The following is a 20,250-nucleotide window of genomic DNA, read 5'->3' as shown; positions in this document are numbered from 1 at the left end:
TGAAGCAAAATCTCCTTTAATGCAGTAATCAAAGAAGGAAAATAACTTGCAGTTCAGATGTGCTGGACAAGAGTCTTGCATGAGATTGATGCTGTACACACTTTTACACTGGTGAAAAACGTGATGGAGTTACAAGGACTTGTAGAGCTTTGTGACATCCTGAGCAGGGGTTGGGCATGACAGCTGAAAAAAATACAGCCGGACAACAGGATGAAACACAAAATAAGTATTTTATTTAAAGAGATTCTTGGGTCTGTTCCTTCACAGGGCCTGAGACATAGGGTGGAAAACCCTCTGGGATTCAGCATGCAGAATCTTAGGCAGGCCTCTGACAGCAGGCCAAACACAGTCCAGGGCTGCCGGGTTTGCCACGCCCCAAACCTACAAGTTCTTGGGTTCCTCCGAGATCCAGGTCTGGCTCCAGCCAGACCTCAAAGCAAAACTTGCACAGTTCAATGCCATGAGTGGGAAAGCACAGGGTACAAATGTAACAAAAAAAAAATAGAACAGTGGCTTACCTCAGCCAGGTCATGATTATGGAATGGGTGCTTCAGCGGCATACAGTAGGGATTCACGTTTTTCCTCCCTGGGCCTCCTTAACCTCAGGTTAGCCCTGTCTTATATACTTCCTGGTTTTAAGTTCCACCCCTTCCTCCCAGCTCCCTTCCTCCTGGGTGGGACTAATGCTCTTAAGGTGGCTCAGGCTATCTAAGGGTCTGTTCTTAAAGATGAGGGGCATAGTTCTATAAACCCCCTCACAGGCTCATGCAACAGACAGAAATTAACAGTAGATCATAGAAGGAGCATGCTGCAGACAGCCTAACAGATCCAGTAGAGAGGGAAGAGGGGGGCTACTAGCCTAGCATGTTTAGAGAATCAGACAAGCCACTAGACACACATGACACAGGGATCTGGGACATGTGCTCAGGAAGAGCCTGTTACTGGGAACTACAGGATTACAGGGATTTGTAGTCTTATCCATTTTAAAGATACAGGCACTGTAATCTTACAAACAATGCTCAGTATATTTACATAAACAACAAACAGCATGTCTCCATGCATATAGGGACAGAACATGCAAGTAAACTTATTTACGTGCAGTCTGCACACATGCAAATTTACTTGGACTCAAGTTTTGAAAATTCAAGCTAATGGATGTAAATTAGCTCTGAAACTTTGTGTGGGCTACAGAAGAGTTGTAAATGTAAGCACAAAAATACCCTGGGGTAATATTCATCCACTTTGAAATTTTAATTTAATTTAGATTTATAACCTACTTTTTCAAGTAGCACAGATGAAACTATGCACATACTTTTTACATAAGTGCACAGTTACAAACTTTTCCCTTAAGAGAGTTGGGATTATAAGAAAGACCTTATTCTTATGTTCCATCTATCAGGCTGATATTCAGTGAGAATTTTGCTTTTGCCAATGGGTAGCAAATTCATAATATTCATATACATATATTATCAGATATTATATGGATGATATCAGGTCATTTAGGGGCCCTTTTACCAAGCTGCGGTAAAAGTGGAAAGATGGGGACTCCTAAAGGACAAGTTGTAATCAGCTGGACCATGGGGGTTTTTTTCTTCTTTTCTTTGTACATAAACTAACAAACTTTTGTGGTTTCATATCAATATGATTGCTTTTGCTCATTACTGATATTGTATCTTTTTTTGTTTTGCTGTATTCTTATACATTGAGCTTGTTATGTCTCAGTTGAAATAAAAAAAAACAAAAGTGAAATGGCTGAATTTACATTTTTTTCTATTAATGACAATGTGCTAATTTTTCCTTTAGAACAAGGCTATTAGCACGTGAGCCTCTATCACCACCTATTTTATAGGCAGTAAAGGCTCACACGCTAACCACGCACTAATCGGTTAGCATGCAGCAATGTAGCTGCACTAACCAATTAGCACAGAACATCCTACTCTATGCCCCTGTGACGAAACAGTGGGTTTTTAAGACTGTAAGCTGTATTGATTGTTTCTTGGAGTGTGTTTCTCCTATTGGCAATGGGTGGTGGTTTCTTGTTGTGGAGCTATGGCAGAGAGTGACTGTTCTTTCTTTAGTTTGGCACAGAAAGGAAGTGCTTGCAGTACACTTTTAAAATGTACTATTCTGGGCTCTGATTGGCCCAGGAGTTCAAATCCAGTCTGGAAATACTGGATTTCTCTATAGTATCAGCCAGGGAGGGGAGAGAGAAAGATCTCATCACTGAGACCCTGTGAGCAGTTATATTCTATAACCTGTGAGCAGCTATATTTCCTGTACTCCCCAGGCACAATCCAGGTAGTAACTAAATGTTTAGATATTTTTAATATTGATCCATATTCCGTTACCTGTTATTGTGTGCTGGTTTTGTTCCATCTGTTTTTATGGTTCACTGTTCAATATTTTTATGACAATATACCTTTTTTAGTTTATTGACTCTGCTTGTCTGGACTGACTAAGAATCCTGTATATTACATTTGTGAGTGCTTTCTAGGAACTAACCTAGAAATCACCAGGGATAACTTGAGAGCGAAAGACTCACCCAGAGGTGGTTGGGACCCAGTAGGTGGGAGGAAGGTGCAGGAGGGTCTGAGCAGTGCTGGGGATAGACCTTCCAGGTGGCCACGGGGTTAGCCCCAAGTGGGTGCTAGGCATTTTGTGACAGTCCCCAACCAACCCTCAGTGCTAAAAAATAAAATCTGTTTAGTGCATGAGACGTGCGCACCAATGCCAAAATTACCACAGGATGCCTGAGCGTGCCCTGCTATAAAGCATGTTACGCATTAGTGTTTACCACTGTTTAGTAAAAGGACCCTTAAGGGGTAATTATTTAAGGAGCTGCCTAGTTTTACACTGCAGAAAGGTGCATAAATGGTCCCTTACTTGTGTAAATGGCCTCTAATAGAATACCAACTAGCTGAAAAGTATATGCCAGTATTTGATTAATCTAGGTGCAAGCATTTGCACCAGCTATAGTTCTGTTGTAAGTGATCATGCCTTAAATGTAAGCCCATTTTCAGACACTTGCACTAGTATTCTATAAAGAAAAGTAGGTGCCTACTTTTCTTTAAAGAGTAGCCTTAAAATAGGCACCATAATCAACATCGTAATTAGGAGACCTTTTATAAAAATATCTTCTAAAAGAACAATTCCGTAATCTAGGCCCTGTATTTACACATCCCTTGCATGTGAAATTGTATACAATACTAGCATTTATGTGTGTAAGTGTACACTTCTCAAAAGAGTAAACCAGATTTTATGTTGCTTATCATAGAAATAAGCAATGGATTTTCCCAAGTCCATCTTAATAATGGCTTATGGACTTCTTTCAGGAAATTATCCAAACCATTTTTAAACCATGCTAAGTTAATTTCTTTTACTGCATTCTATGGCAATGAATTCCAGAGTGTAATTACACATTGAGTGAAAAAATATTTTCTCCAATTTGTTTTAAATTTACTACTTAGTAGCTTCATTGAGTGCTCCCTAGTCCTTGTATTTTTGTAAAGCGTAAACAAGCGATTCACGTCTACCCGTTCCACTCCACTCAGTATTATATAGACGTCTATCATATCTCTCCTCAGCTGTCTCTTCTACAAGCTGAACAGCCCTAGCCTTTTTAGCCTTATCACATAAGAGAGTCATCCCATCTCCTTTATCATTTTTGTTGCCCTTCTCTGTACATTTTCTAATTCCACTATATCTTTTTTGAGATGTGGTAACCAGAATTCCACACAGTATTCAAGGTGCATAATTTATAGAATATTGTAAGTTATGTGGGACCCTGCCACATTTAGACACCCATATATACGCCAGCTCTATGGTTGATTTAACTACAGGCATGTAAATGTTAGCCATGTCGATAACGTATTTACTCATTCTCTTTGGAATAGCTTACCCATTGATCTCAGGCTTGAGTCCTCTTTCAAGAAATTTAAGTTCTCTGTGAAAACCTACTATTTCAGTCAGGCTTTTCCCAAAGGTATAACTCAGTTTTGCTTTCTTCTGGCTTGGCTTGTAAGCAGTGGCATGAGCTGCTGTTGTTTTTATGGTCTCCCCCTTCAGGTCTCCTCTCACTTTGATGATAATTTCAATATTGTATTTTGGTTCCTTTTGTGTCATTTCTCTGTTAGTTTCTCAATTTGCCAGCTTTCCTAATTTCTGTAAATATTTGTTCATCTGTCTGTTTGTTCTGTCCTGGCAGACGGTAGTACAGCCCTACAAGAATACTCCTTCCCTTCACACATAGAATTTCTATCCATAATTTATTTATTTATTTATTTGGATTTTGCTCCCACCTTTTTCAGTAGTAGCTCAAGGTGAATTACATTCAGGTACACTGGGTATTTCCCTGTCCCTGGAGGGCTCACACTCTAAGTTTGTACCTGAGGGAATGGAATATTAAGGGGCCCTTTTACTAAGCCATGTAAGCGTCTACATGCACCAAAATGGAGTTACCGCCTGGCTACCACGTGGGTCTTGCGGTAATGTCATTTTTGGCGTGCGTCCAATACGCACATCCAAAAAATATTTTCAGATGCGCGTATTGGATGCACACCAAGTGGCATTTGATGCACTTACGTCATTACCACCCAGTTACCATGTGAGACTTTACTGCAAGGACAATGGCTGGCGGTAAGGTCTCAGACCCAAAATGGATGCATGGCAAGTTTCATTTTGCCGCAAGTCCATTTTTAGCAAACATTTTAAAAAGGCATTTTTTTACAGGTGCACTGAAAAATGATTCTGTGTGCACCCACACTACTGCAGGCCATTTTTCAGCGCACCTTTGTAAAAGGGCCTCTCAGTGACTTGGCCAACATCACAAGGCACAGCAGTGGGATTTGAACTGGGCACCTCTGGGATATAATTTCTGTCACCAATCTTTCCAGAACTCATTATCCTGGTAGATGAATCAATCCAATCTGGCAAAAGATGTCCCTCTCCAAATTCCTCCAATTCATGTAGTTTTAATAACAAATGCATCCAACTGGAGAGCCCATGTAGATGAGTTTCACATTTAGGGAGTATGATCCTTCCAGGAAAATCCCCATCAGATAAGTTTTCTGGAATTGAGAGCAATATAGTATGCTTTGAAGGCTTTCAAATATTGGCTGGCCAACAAAATTGTTTTAATTCAGATTAACAATCAAGTAGCAATGTACTACACCAACAACTAGGGAGTACCAGGATCCTACCTCTTGTATTGGGAGACCATGATGTGGAATTGAGCCATCTTTCATTGGATTACCCTTAAAGCCACATATCTGACAGGTAAGGACAACTGCCTGACAGACAAAATGAATTACGTTTTTCAACCACATGGTTGTTCCCTGAATGAAGAGGTTGTTCATAAGAGTCTTCGAAGTGGGGCATCCCTTCACTAGATCATTTCACCATGCTTCACAACAGAAAAGTCCCTCAGTTCTACTCCAGGATAGGTACACATAGCAAACTTAACCTCAGATGCCTTCCTCACAGATTGGAGAGAGGGACTTCTTAATGCATATCCTTCCATACTTCTCATAGTGAGAACTCTCCTGAAACTCAAACAAGACCAAGGAGCTATGAGTCTCATAGTCTTTTACTGGCTTTGGAAGATCTGGTTCTTTCTACTTCTGGAACTTTCTGTAAGAATTTCCATGAGACTGGAGCTTTCTCCAACAATGGTCATGGAAGTTTGAGGAACAATGGTAAGACCAGCATCAAGTTCCTATTCTTCACAGACTGCATGTTTAAAAGGTAACTTTGACTTCCTTGAACTGGCTAGACAGTGTATCAGAAGTTCTTCTGGCTTCCAGGAGAGATTCTACAAGGAGGTCACATAGTTTTAAATGAAGAGGTTTGCTGTCTGGTGTGAGGGAAATACCTATGATCCTTTTTCCTATCCCACAAAAATACTGTTTGAATACCCTCTTTATCAGTCAGAGGAAGGTTTAAAAACCAACTCAGTTAGGGTATACCTTGGTGCAATTGGTAAATAACAGAAGGGATGGTGACCAAACAACTCACAGACTATCTAAACAAGTTCTCAATACTACATGACTCCCAGTCAGGATTTCGTTCTAATCACAGTACTGAAACAGTACTAGTTACGCTCATGACTAAATTCAAATAAATGATTGCAACCGGCAAGAACATACTACTTCTACAATTCGACATGTCAAGCGCCTTCGACATGGTTACATAAGTACATAAGTAATGCCATACTGGGAAAAGACCAAGGGTCCATCGAGCCCAGCATCTTGTCCATGACAGTGGCCAATCCAGGCCAAGGGCACCTGGCAAGCTTCCCAAACGTACAAACATTCTATACATGTTATTCCTGGGATTTTGGATTTTTCCAAGTCCGTTTAGTAGCGGTTTATGGACTTGTCCTTTAGGAAACCGTCCAACCCCTTTTTAAACTCTGCTAAGCTAACTGCCTTCACCACATTTTCCGGCAATGAATTCCAGAGTTTAATTACACGTTGGGTGAAGAAAAACTTTCTCCGATTTGTTTTAAATTTACTACACTATAGTTTAATCGCATGCCTCCTAGTCCTAGTATTTTTGGAAAGAGTGAACAGACGCTTCACATCCACCTGCTCCAATCCACTCATTATTTTATATACCTCTATCATGTCTCCCCTCAGCCGTCTCTTCTCCAAGCTGAATAGCCCTAGCCTCCTTAGTCTTTCTTCATAGGGAAGTCATCCCATCCCCGCTATCATTTTAGTCGCCCTTCGCTGCACCTTTTCCAATTCTACTATATCTTTCTTGAGATGCGGCGACCAGAATTGAACACAATACTCAAGGTGCAGTCGCACCATGGAGCGATACAACAGCATTATAACATCCTCACACCTGTTTTCCATACCTTTCCTAATAATACCCAACATTCTATTCGCTTTCCTAGCCGCAGCAGCACACTGAGCAGAAGGTTTCAGTGTGTTATCGACGACGACACCCAGATCCCTTTCTTGGTCCGTAACTCCTAACGTGGAACCTTGCATGACGTAGCTATAATTCGGGTTCTTTTTTCCCACATGCATCACCTTGCACTTGCTCACATTAAACGTCATCTGCCATTTAGCCGCCCAGTCTCCCAGTCTCGTAAGGTCCTCTTGTAATTTTTCACAATCCTGTCGCGATTTAACATCTTTGAATAACTTTGTGTCATCAGCAAATTTAATTACCTCGCTAGTTACTCCCATCTCTAAATCATTTATAAATATATTAAAAAGCAGTGGTCCTAGCACAGACCCCTGAGGAACCCCACTAACTACCCTTCTCCATTGTGAATACTGCCCATTTAACCCCACTCTCTGTTTCCTATCCTTCAACCAGTTTTTAATCCACAATAGGACATTTCCTCCTATCCCATGACCCTCCAATTTCCTCTGTAGCCTTTCATGAGGTACCTTGTCAAATGCCTTTTGGAAATCCAGATACACAATATCAACCGGTTCCCCTTTGTCCACATGTTTGTTTACTCCTTCAAAGAATTGAAGTAAATTGGTCAGGCAAGATTTCCCCACACAAAAGCCGTGCTGACTCGGTCTCAGTAATCCATATCCTCGGATGTGCTCTGTAATTTTGTTTTTAATAATAGCCTCTACCATTTTCCCCGGCACCGACGTCAGACTCACCGGTCTATAATTTCTCGGATCTCCCCTGGAGCCTTTTTTAAAAATGGGCGTTACATTGGCCACCCTCCAATCTTCCGGTACCACGCTCGATTTTAAGGATAAGTTGCATATCACTAGCAGTAGCTCCGCAAGCTCATTTTTCAGTTCTATCAGTACTCTAGGATGAATACCATCCGGTCCAGGAGATTTGCTACTCTTCAGTTTGCCGAACATCCCCATTACGTCCTCCAGGTTTACCGTGAAGTCAGTAAGTTTCTCCGACTCGTCCGCTTGAAATACCATTTCCGACACTGGTATCCCACCCAAATCTTCCTCGGTGAAGACCGAAGCAAAGAATTAATTCAGTCTCTCCGCTACATCTTTGTCTTCCTTGATCGCCCCTTTTACCCCTCAGTCATCCAGCAGCCCAACCGATTCTTTTGCCGGCTTCCTGCTTTTAATATACCGAAAAAAAATTTTACTATGTTTTTTTGCCTCTAATGCTATCTTTTTTTTGTAATCCCTCTTGGCCTTCTTTATCTGCGCCTTGGTTGATCATGGAATTCTACTACACATCCTTGAATACTTCGGTATCGGAGGCAACGTTCTCAATTGGTTTAAGGGATTCCTAACCACGCGTTCATATCAAGTGACATCAAATTTGACTACATCAGCCACATGGACACCTGAATGTGGAGTTCCACAGGGATCCCCCCTCTCACTGACCATATTCAACCTAATGATGATACCCTTGGCCAAACTATTATCAAACCAAAACCTCAACCCTTACATAAACGCTGATGATGTAATGATCTATATCCCATTCAAACAAGACCTAAAAGAAATTTCCAACGACATCAACCAAAGTCTACATATCATACACTCCTGGGCAGATGCATTTCAATTAAAACTTAATGCAGAAAAAGCCCAATGCCTAATACTCACCTCTCAACACAACACAAACAAATTTACCACCATCAACACACCTAAACTAAATCTACCAATTTCGGAAACCCTAAAAATTCTTGGAGTTACCATTGATCGGCACCTAACACTTGAGAATCACGTGAAAAACACAACCAAAAAGATGTTCCACTCAATGTAGAAATTAAAAAGAGTAAGACCTTTCTTCCCAAGGACCGTCTTCTGTAATCTGGTACAATCATTAGTACTCAGTCATCTAGACTACTGCAACTCACTCTACGCTGGCTGCAAAGAGCAAATACTTAAAAAACTCCAAACAACCCAGAACACAGCAGCCAGACTCATATTCGGAAAATCAAGATACAAAAGTGCAAAACCCCTACGAGAGAAGTTACACTGGCTCCCACTCAAAGAACGCATCGCGTTCAAAGTATGTACCCTAGTTCACAAAATCATCCATGGCGATGCCCCAGCCTACATGTCAGACCTTATAGACCTACCACCCAGGAATGCTAAACAATCATCTCACACATTCCTTAATCTTCATTTCCCCCAACTATAAAGGTCTAAAATACAAATTAATGCACGCATCAACCTTTTCCTATACGAGTACGCAATTCTGGAATGCGTTGCCATGCAACCTAAAAGCGATCTATGAACTGACCAACTTCCGCAAACTACTGAAGACCCATCTCTTTGACAAGATATACCACAAAGATCAACACATAAAAAACTCTACACATATATCCAGAAATGTTTAATAATGCCTTCTGTCATATTACTATCATGTATTCTATTACCATGTAACCCAAAATCCTTCTGTAACACCAAATGTCTATTCTCTTCTTATTTCCACTATCCACGATGGATTGAAAGCCACATTGAGCCTGCAAAGAGGTGGGAAAATGTGGGGTACAAATGCAATAAATAAATAAATAAATGCATATCATCATCATCTCTGTACAGCCTTTAGCTGTTTACTTCATGAAGGTCTTGCTTCTAATGAAGCCTCCCATTAAGTCTTCACTGTTGCTGTAGGCCAGTTTATGAAAGCTCTATTCAAGCCACTCAACACCTGTCATCAGATGTGCCTGACCTGGAAGCTCTTGTTTTTGATGGCAGTCATATCAGCTCCCAGAGTTAGTGAATTCTAGGCTCTAGTAACTGATCCACCTTACACACAATTTTATAACAACAAAGTGGTTCTGTGCATTCATCCTAAGTTCATTCCAAAGGTAGTGTTGGTATCTTAATCAGTCAATCATCTACTAATATTTTTCCTAGGCTTCACACCCACAAAAGTTAAAGCACGCTGCATAATCTGGAGCAGACCAAAGTCCTTAGAAAGTCCACCCAGCTTAATGTTTCTGGTGACCTTAACAGGATGAGGGCTGCTGTTGGTAATTGGCTAGAAGGTGGCATTTTCTTCACTTATGCCCAGGCTGGTCTGACTCTTAAGGATCCTGTCAAAGCTCATAATATAAGAGCTATGGCAGCATTTCCATAGGGAAGATTTGCAGAGCTGCAACATGGACATCTGTTCATATATTCACAACCCACAAGTGTTTAGAAAAGCTCTCCTGAAGTAACAGTAGGTTTGGATAATCAATCCTTCAGAATCTCTTTGGGGATTAGAATTAAACTCCAGCGTCCCCCCCCCCCCCCACCCCCCCAGGCCCATTGCTTTCAGTTCTGGGCTGCCTTGTGAATTAAAAAAAAAGACAAAATACTTAAAGGACTTGATGCCCACCAAAAATAATGTTGGTGTCTGCCCACTGCAGTGCCACTAGTTTTATTATTTTCCTTTTTTTCTGTTGAAGGTTATCTGTAACTAGCAAGTCTCATGTTGTGAGGACTTGCTATCCTACTTGTCGCTAGAGAAAACCAACTTACTTATCTCTAGCAGATGCCTCTATGGACAGCAGATAACAAGCCCTCACATACCCTTCCACCCTCTCGTGGAGGCATTTTCTCTTACATGCTTTAAAAATGGACCAAAGCAGTCCTTTGTGACAGCAATAGGCCAGAAGTAGTAAACCTACTCAAAAGCTTCTAGAAACTGTAAGCTGGAGTAGCGTTTCCTAAGCTCGGCTCCATCAGTGACATCACCCATGTTGTGAGGACTTGTATCCTGCTGTCCATGGAGAGCACTTATTACGGGTAGGAAACTTGGTCTTATCGGGTGCAATAAAGATTACAATATTTTGGAGGTATAATCAGTAGAGGTAAAATAAACATAAAGTAGGCAATTGAATGATCATCTTATTTGCAATTTAAAAATCTGTTGATGGTTGTAAGACAAAGTCAGATTGCATCACTTACACTTTACCCTGGTCTCACATGCTGATTAAACCAATGACAAGTACACTACATGGAATAATTCACTTTTTCCTTTTAAGGTCTTAGAAGAAATCTGCCAGAAAAATAACTGGGGACAGCCAGTGTACCAACTTCACTCTGCCATTGGCCAAGACCAGCAACAGCTGTTTCTATACAAAATCACTATCCCAGCTCTCGCCAGCCAGAATCCCACTATGTATGTAACTGTTTGACTTTATGAAATAATCCTATATTAGAGATGTGTCTTTGAATAAGGTAGATTTCTTCCTCATCTATTTCCATGGAAATTCATGCTTTCTCTATGTGTATATCTATCTATCTATCTATCTTTATTTATTTATTACAATTGTATCCCACATTTTCCCGCATAGCAGTAGGCTTAATGTAGCTTACAGATTCCAGAGAGAAGAGTACCAACTCTGGGAATATATACAGAGTGGAAAATAGAGTAACAGTAGGTGCAAGGAAGCTGATAAGGTTCTGGAAAAGAGAATACAACTCTGGGATGAATATATAGTAGCATATAGAGAGAAGTAATCCCAATGAGGCTGCTAAGTCTCCAGGAATGAGACTACAGCTTCTAGTGAGCAATACAGAGTAGGATAAGGGTAGAAGTACACTTAATTATAACTAGAGTGGTAAAATTTGTAGAGTTTGAAGTAATATGATTTTGTGGAAGGGGTATTATTCATTTCTTAGATCGAAAGATGTGATGCATTGTTCATGAATTAGTTCGGGTCTGCTGGGTAGGCTTTCCAGAAGAGGTGAGTCTTAAGGTCTTTTCGAAATTTTAGATGGGTGTTCACAATTCTAATGTTTCTAGGTAAAGCGCTCCAGAGCTGGGTGCAAATGTAGGAAAAGCTGGATGCATATGTTGATTTGTATTTTAGTCCTTTACAGTTTGGGTAATGCAGGTTTAGAAACATTCTTGATGATTCAATGATGTTTCTAGTTGGTAAGTTGATAAGTTCAGTCATGTAGGTTGGGGCCAGACCATGGATTATTTTGTGAACCAGAGTGCAAATTTTTAAGGCTATTCGTTCCTTGATTGGTAGCCAGTGCAGTATTTCGCGTAGGGGTTTAGCACTTTATATAAGCGAGAGATAAAAAAAGGCCCGTTTCTGAAAGAAATGAAATGGGTGCTAGCAAGGTTGTCCTCTAATGGCAATTATGTTTTTAAGGGAACTGTTAGGAGAGAGTATGTGTGAGAGAGAGTGAGTATGTATGAGAGAGTGAATGAGTATGTGTCAGAGAGTGAGTATGTGTGTCAATCCTATGCCCCGAAAAGTGAGCCCTTGTGCCAAACAACGCCTGGCAGCCAGACAGTTCTGATCTTACCTGGGGAGTCAGGGCAGAGACCTCCCACGAAGGGCAGGATGGAGCAGACAAATGCCCAAAAGACAAGGTCCCGGTCCGATCAGCGGTTCCAGGCCGGCGGTAGACAAAAGCAAAGTCCAGATCCAACCTGTGGTAAAAGCAGGTGGCAGGCAAAGGCAAAGTCCAGGCCCAAGCTGTGGTTCAAAGGCAGGCGGCAAGCGAAAGCAAAGTCCAGGTCCAAACTGTGGTTCAAAGGCAGGCGGCCGGCAAAAGCAAAGTCCAGGTCCAAACTGTGGTTCAAAGGCAGGCGGCAGGCAAAAGCAAAGTCCAGGTCCAAACTGTGGTTCAAAGGCAGGCGGCAGGCAAAAGCAAAGTCCAGGTCCAAACTGTGGTTCAAAGGCAGGCGGCAGGCAAAAGCAAAGTCCAGGTCCAAACTGTGGTTCAAAGGCAGGCGGCAGGCAAAAGCAAAGTCCAGGTCCAAACTGTGGTTCAAAGGCAGGCGGCAGGCAAAAGCAAAGTCCAGGTCCAAACTGTGGTTCAAAGGCAGGCGGCAGGCAAAAGCAAAGTCCAGGTCCAAACTGTGGTTCAAAGGCAGGCGGCAGGCAAAAGCAAAGTCCAGGTCCAAACTGTGGTTCAAAGGCAGGCAATCCAAAACACAAAACTCAGGGATCCGCAAGCAGAAGCCGAAGCAAAGAACTCCACCAGCGTCTGCACTTAAATAGCCCCCTCCAACAGGAGGGAACTCATCAGCTGTGAGAAGGGTGGAGCCACCAGCCAGCCCCAGGGCTCCGGATAGGCTGGTCCCAGAGAGAAGGCGGAGTCCAGCCGCGACCAGCCAATCCGGGCCCAGAAGGGGCGTTCTCTCAGCTCCCAGGTCCCGCACCCGGAAGAAGCTTTCTAGTTTGAGAGCGCCGGCCATTTTGGCAGCGCCGGTGCTCTCCGGCCGCCACCGCGCTATAGCGGCGAACCGGCCTTGTCCAGGAGGCGGGCACAACTCCACGCCGCCCATAACCCGCGATACCCCGCTCTCTCCTGCTCGCGGAGCGAGGCATCCCCGCGGGCAGGGCGGTGCAGGTAAGGGACGTGACAATGTGAGAGAGAAAGAGTGTGTGTCAGAGAGAGAGACAGTGTCTGATTGAGAGTCAGAATGTGTGTGTGTGTCTGTTTGTGTGAGTGAGAGGGTGTAGTGTGTGTCCCGTGTGCACCAATTATGCTCTCTCCCCTGCATTCACCCATATGCAGGATCTCTCCCCTGCCCCCTCCATCCATCGTGGTGCAGCAATTCTCCTCTGTCCCTTGCCCTCCCCCCCTACATGTGCATCACACCTCCCCCCTCTGAGTTCCAGGCCCCCTCCCTCCCATTTCCATTCCCTCCCAGTTCCAGGCCCCCCTCCCTCCCTTCGAGTTCGTGGCCCTCCTCCCTTCCTCCCCTTTCTCTCTCCTTTCCCTCCCCCCCTCCAAGTTCCAGGGTCCCCCCCTCCCTCCGAGTTCCAGGGTCCTCCCCTCCCAGTTCCAGGGTCCCTCCCTCCCTTCCAGTTCCAAGGTCGTCGTCCCTCCCTTCCTCCCTCCCTCCCTTCCAGTTCCAAGCCCCCTCCCTCCCTCCCAGTTCCAGGGTCATCATCCCTCCCTCCTTCCCTTCCAGTTCCAGGCCCCCTCCCTCCGATTTTTAAAACACATCTTCACTCACCACGTCAGTGTTACGGCAGCCGGCAGCAGCAGTACAACGCACGCAGGCTCAGCCCATCTCTCTGTCTTAGCTCTGGTCCCGCCCTTGCGGAAACAGGAAATGAGGGCAGAACCAGAGCTAAGACAGAGAGACGGGCCGAGCCTGCGTGCGTTGTACTGCTGCTGCCGGCTGCCGTAACGCCGTGGTGAGTGAAGATGAGTTTTAAAAATCGGAGGGAGGGGGCCTGGAACTGGAAGGGAGGGAGGGAGGAAGGGAGGGACGATGACCGTGGAACTAGGAGGGAGGGGAGGGAGGGAGGGAGGACCTTGGAACTGGGAGGGAGGGGGGACCCTGTCACTGGCGTTAAACATCTGAAGCGGCTCCTTGACAGCAAAGTCTCTGTAGTAACATCTACTGACGTCAGGCAAGCAGGGTTCTGGTGCGGGCCAGTGACACACACACACACACACACACACACACACACACACACACACACACACACACATCTATCTATCTATCTATCTATCTATCTATTTGCCTAGCAGTTTCCTCTTGTTCCTCCAGCTCAGTCAGAAGTGGCATTTTTTGGGTAACCGAACATAAGAGTAGCCATACTGGGTCAGACCAATGGTCCATCTTGCCCAGTATCCTGTTTTCCAAACAGTGGTCAAGCCAGGTCACAAGTACTTGGCAGAAACTCCGCGGCAAGCAGTTGTTTCCTTATGTTTGTCTCAATAGCAGACTATGGACTTTTTCTGCAGGAATTTGTCTAAAACGTTTTGAAACCCAGATACACTAACCACTGTTACTACATCCTTTGGCAAAGAGTTCCAGAGATTAACTATTTGTTGAGTGAGAAAAATATTTCCTATTTGTTTTAAAAGTATTTCCATGTAACTTCCTCGAATTCCTCGAGTGTCCCCTAGTCTTTGTACTTTTGACATGAGTAAAAAATCGATTTACTTCTACTCATTCTACACCACTCAGGATTTTGTAGACTTCAATCATATCTCCCCTCATCCATCTCTTTTCCAAGATGAAGAGCCTTTTCTCATACAAGAGGAATTCCACCCTCTTTATCATTTTGGTCGCTCTTCTTTGAACCTTTTCTAATTCTAATTGTCAGAATACTTCCCATATTTTATAATCTTCCTTAGCCCAACTGTTGCAGCCCTCAGATGAGAATCACAGACTGCAATGCTACTACTACTACTACTACTTATCATTTACACAGCGCTGTACACTGAACATGTAAGAGACAGTACCTGCTCAACACAGCTTACAATCTAATCAAGACAGACAAACAGAACAAATAAGGGAAAAAGGAATTAATTAAGTTGGGAATTTTAAAACAGACATGGGTACTGAACAAGTGAATTGGAGTCTGGAGATAAAAGCAGCCTCAAAAAGGTGGGTTTTTAACCTAGATTTGAAGACGACCAGAGCTGGAGCTTGAAATACTGATTCAGGAAGTCTATGCCAGGCATATGGTGCACCAAGATGAAAGGAACGGAGTAGAGTTCACAGTGGAGGAGAAGGGTACAGATAAAAGAGATTTACTCAATGATCAGAGTTCCCTTGGGGGGGGGGAGTGTACGGAGAGATAAGAATGAAGAGATACTGAAGTGCTGCAGCATAAATGCACTTGTAAGTCAATAAGAGGAGTTTTAACTTTATGCGGAAACAGATAGGGAGACAATGAAGTGAGGAGAGGGCTAACATGAGCATAGCAACACTGGCAGAATATAAGTCATGCAGCAGAGTTTTGAATGAATTGAAGGGGAAAGAGATGGCTTAGTGGGAGACCTGTGAGAAGCAAATTGCAGTAGTCTAAGTGAAAAGTAATGAGTGTGGATAAGGGGTTTTGATAGTGTGCTCAGAAAGGAAGAGAATAGTTTTGGTGATATTATAGAGAAATAAATGGCAGGTTTTAGCAGTCTGTTCAATATGTGCAGGGAAAGAGAAAGAGGAGTCAAAGACGACCCCCAAGGTTATGAGCTGATGAGACAGGGAGGATGAATGATAGTGTTATCCACAGAGATAGAGAATGGGGGAAGAGGAGAGGTGGGTTTAGGGAGAAAGATAAGAAGCTCAGTCTTGGCCATGTTTAGTTTCAGATGGTGGTGAGACATCCAGGCGGCAATGTGAGATAGGCAGGCTGAGACTTGGGCCTGGATTCCTGCTGAAATTTCTGGTGTGGAGAGGTAGATCTGGGAGTCATCAGCATAAAAGTGATACTGAAAACCACGTTTAGATGGATAAAAGAAGAGGTCCCAAGACAGAGCCCTGATGTACACCAATTGATAGTGGGATAGAAATGGAGTGGCACTTTACATACTACTTACTACTATTTATCATTTCTATAGCGCTACAAGACGTATGCAGTGCGGTACACTTGAACATGAAGAGACAGTCCCTGCTCGACAGAGCTTACAATCTAATTAGGACAGACAAACAGGCTATTTATTATTTCCTTTTTTCACCAACGGTCTTTTTAAAGACCAGATTATGCTCACTTCATCAGATGCATTACCAAAGACAAATGTGATTGTCAAGTATATGCACCAAGACTCCTGAGGCAGGCACTTATGTGCCGAAACATAGTACCATGTTGAGTCAGCATAAATAAACACCTTTAACCTTCTTTTGGTGTCCTGACTGTTTTAGAAGAACCTGATCCAGTCCCCAATCCTTGTTTTTTGACTGGAGGATCCACTAGAGCATACACTAAAGGTGTGATGGGAGAGATAAGAAGAAAACCAAGAAAGAAAAGAGCCCTGAAATCCAAGTGAGGACAGCGTAAGGAGTAGGTGATGATCAACAGTGTCAAAAGCAGCAGATAGATTGAGAAGGATGAAGATAGAATAGAGACCATTGGATCTGACCAGGAACAGGTCTTTGGAGACTTTATCAAGGGCTGTTTCAGTTGAATGTAGAATATGAAAGCCAAATTGAAGTGGATCAAGAATAGCTTGAGATGAAAGAAAGTCAAGACAATGGTGGTGAACAGCACGTTCAAGCATCTTCAGGGCTTTTTTTGAGGGGGTACTTGGGGGTACTGAGTACCAGCACCTTTTCCACTGTCTGCTAAACTTGACCCATGGTTCTCATATTTTAATGAAAGAGCTCAGGTTCTACATACAAATTCTGCCTTGTCATAGATTCTATGACTGGTTGCAGGGGTCCTGGCTATTGTGGGGTGAGTCCTTCAATGATCACTCCACCCCTGAAGGGTGGCCTGGCATTTGAGTACCGGCACCTTTTTTGCTAGACAAAATGCACTGAGTATCTTGGAAAGGAAAGGGAGGAAGGAGATGGGGCAATAAATGGAAAGGATGTAGGGTCCAATGAAAGTTTTTTGAGGAGTGGTGTAACTATGCCATGTTTGAAGGCATCAAGAACAGTTGCAGTGAAAAGTGAAAAATTGAGGATATGACAGATAGAAGGGATGACAGTAGGAGAGACAGTGCTGAGTAGATAGGTGGGAATAGGATCAGAGGAACAGGTAATCAATTTGGAGGAGGAAAGAAAATGTGCAGTTTCCTCTTTGGTAATTTCAGAAAAGAAAGAAAAGGAGGCAGGGGTTGAAGGAGTGTTGTCAGAGTGAACTAGGGGAAAGAGAGGTGGAAGTAACTTGGTTGAGAACTCAAGTTTAATCTTGTGAACCTTATCATGGAAATACTCAGCCATAGTCTGGGGAGAAAGTGAAGGTGGGATTGGAGGTGAAGGCACTTTAAGGAGAGAGTTCAGTGTGGAAGAGGCATCGAGGGTTTGAGCCAAGAGAGTCTGTCTAGTGGATGTAGTAGTCCTGTTTGGCAAGTGAAAGAGCAGACTGGAAGGAGATCAGCAAGAACTTGAAATGTATGAAGTCAGCATGGGCACAAAATTTCAGCCAAAGGTATTCAGCAGATTGGGCACAGGAACATAAGTGGCAGATTCTAGAGGTATTCCAAACCCCAAGGCTGGGGGTTATAATAGCTTACAGAACAGGAAATGGGAATGCCTTCGAGAACCTCATTTCCTTGCACCTAGTTCCACTATTACGCAGTAGCTGTAATTTCCTCCACTCCAGGGGCGATGAATACTGTCTATCCAGATCCAACCAGTCTAGAGAGTGAAAGTTGAGTCTAGGAATAAGACCCAAGTCTTTTCCATTGCAGTGAATAACACCATCACTGATCCAAAGGACCCTTCCCCCCTCCCCAGTACATCACCCCCGGCATATTGCCTCCATCCCCCCAGCGCATCACCTCCTTAGGGTGCAGGGAGCAGTTGCATGGCTGTCTGCTCCATCGGTTCCGTGCCCCGAAACAGGAAGTAACATCAGAAGGAGCAGGGATCCGGAAGAGTTGACAGCCGTGTGGCTGCTCTCTGCAGCTCCTTGCAGCATGCACTCAGTGTGGACCGCCCCACCCTTTGTATGCCACTGCACTCCCATGCACATATTTTAAAAATATCTGTACATTTATCTGCACAACAAGTTTTGACAATTTGGTGATCCTTACCCATTATACTCACTCTTTCAACTGACTGTCATAGTCCAGAATTCATTATTTAAATGGAGAGGTGAATTATGAATTGGTCTTCAGATATTTTTATGATAATATTTCTTATGCAATAAGAAATGAATGATTTTCAGGAAAACTATTCAGTTAAATGACTCAGGTTAAAATCCAGAGAGCTATATACAAAAGCCAGCTTACCAACAGAGGACACAATTAAAATTGCAATCCTAGGGGACTTGTAGTTTCTTGGGCACAAAGCCACCTGAAATGCAGCTTCCTCTAGTTCATTATTTAACAGTCGCTTGATATACCACCTGAAAGATGGGATGAAGAATGTGGTTTACAAACTAATCAAAAAAGAAGAAAGGAATGCCAATGTTCGGATACAACAGGATAGTAAAGGAAGTAAAGAGACTAAGGGGGTCTTTTGCTAAAGCTTAGCTCAATTATCTGCAGCAGGGCCCATTTTGTTCCCATGAGTCCTGCTGCAGATAACTTGAGCTAAGCTTTAGTAAAAGACCCTCCTAACATAGGGTAGATGAGAATAATCCATATAATTCCCCAGTTCAAGACTCCTCTAGAGTACAATTTCATTAACAAAAAGAGACTTCAAATATTCTTCAGACTTCAGTGCACATATCGAGCCAGATTCCATATATGGCACCTAGAAAATCCACACAGAATTCATTTCTGCCTAAGCATCTTCTATAAGCGGTGCCTAGATTTAGGAGTGGTATATAGATTATGCTTAGTTGATATCCTAGCACCTAAAACTACGTATCTCCATTTACACCAATGGAAATGTGGCATAAATCCTGGCACGTAGATTTAAGAGCAGAGGGCCATATTCTATAACAAAATGCGTAAATTTTGAAATGCCCATGACATGTCCATTTCCCCACCCATAACCATGCCCCTTTTTGCCTGCGCACATTAAAATTTAGACGCAGCGCATAACAGAATATGCTTAGGGAGTTATCAATATAAATTCTAATTATTGCCAATTAGTGCCCATTATTGCTTGTTAAGTGCTGTTAACTATGCTGATTGGCTTGTTAAGCCAATTATGTTATGCATGTTGTTACAGAATACGCATGGATTTCGGAGTGGATCTCTAGGCACACTATGTAGAATCTGGGGGATTGGGGGTAATTTTATAATGAGCTGCTTAGCTTTAAGTGGTAAGAGCACTCATAACTGCAGGTATTTTAGGCAGTAACATGCGTAAGTGGCCATGTATGTGAATAAATGACCTCTTATAGGGCCCCTTTTACTAAGCTGCAGCAAAAGGGGGCCTGAGCTGATGTCAGCACATGTTTTTGATGTGCAATGAGCCCCCTTTTACCGCAGCAGGTAAAAGGTAGGTCTTTCTTTTCTTCAGGAAATGGCCATGTGGCAAGTGAAGAGCGCTGAGGCCCCCTTTTACCTCAGTCTCGCCTTCCTGCAGGAAATGGCCATGCGGCAAGTAAAGCACTTGCCATGTGGCCATTTTGGGGGAGCCCTTACCGCCACCCAATTGAGGTGGTGGTAAGGGCTCCTGCGTTAACCCGGCGGTAACCAGGCAATGTGCAGCACTGCCCGATTACCACCGGGTACACTCCAGCACCAGAAAAATAAATTTTTGTAGCACCGGAAATGATGGCACTCTAGGGGTGGGAAGTACTGCTGGACTGTTGCTTTAGCCTGGTGGTACTTCCTGTATAGCGAGCAGTAAGCGGCTTACCGCTGCTTAGTTAAAGGAGCCCAAAGATAGGACTGTGATTTACGGTTACCCTGGCCAGTTAAGTGCTGAATATTGGCACTTAACTGGCCAACTGTGACTCTGACCCCAGAATGCCCCCAAAATATCTGGTTTTCACTTAGGCACTAACTGCTCATTTTCAGTGGT

At 43.3% G+C, this 20,250-nt stretch overlaps 1 protein-coding gene across 3 annotated transcripts in view; it reads left to right on the top strand.

Annotated features, from left to right (window-relative positions):
- Positions 1–20,250, top strand: part of A1CF (APOBEC1 complementation factor) — a 136,275-nt gene that overhangs the window by 101,044 nt on the left and 14,981 nt on the right. For all 3 annotated transcript variants that reach the window (XM_030203095.1, XM_030203093.1, XM_030203094.1), the window contains one exon: positions 10,934–11,070. In XM_030203095.1, the coding sequence (XP_030058955.1) occupies positions 10,934–11,070 (137 nt within the window). The remainder of the gene's footprint in view (positions 1–10,933; positions 11,071–20,250) is intronic.

This window comes from Microcaecilia unicolor, chromosome 5 (genome assembly GCF_901765095.1).
Source record: "Microcaecilia unicolor chromosome 5, aMicUni1.1, whole genome shotgun sequence".
Taxonomy (NCBI): Eukaryota; Metazoa; Chordata; class Amphibia; order Gymnophiona; family Siphonopidae; genus Microcaecilia; species Microcaecilia unicolor.
Note: the sequence above shows the minus strand (reverse complement) of the source record. Positions and strands in the feature narration are given on the sequence as shown.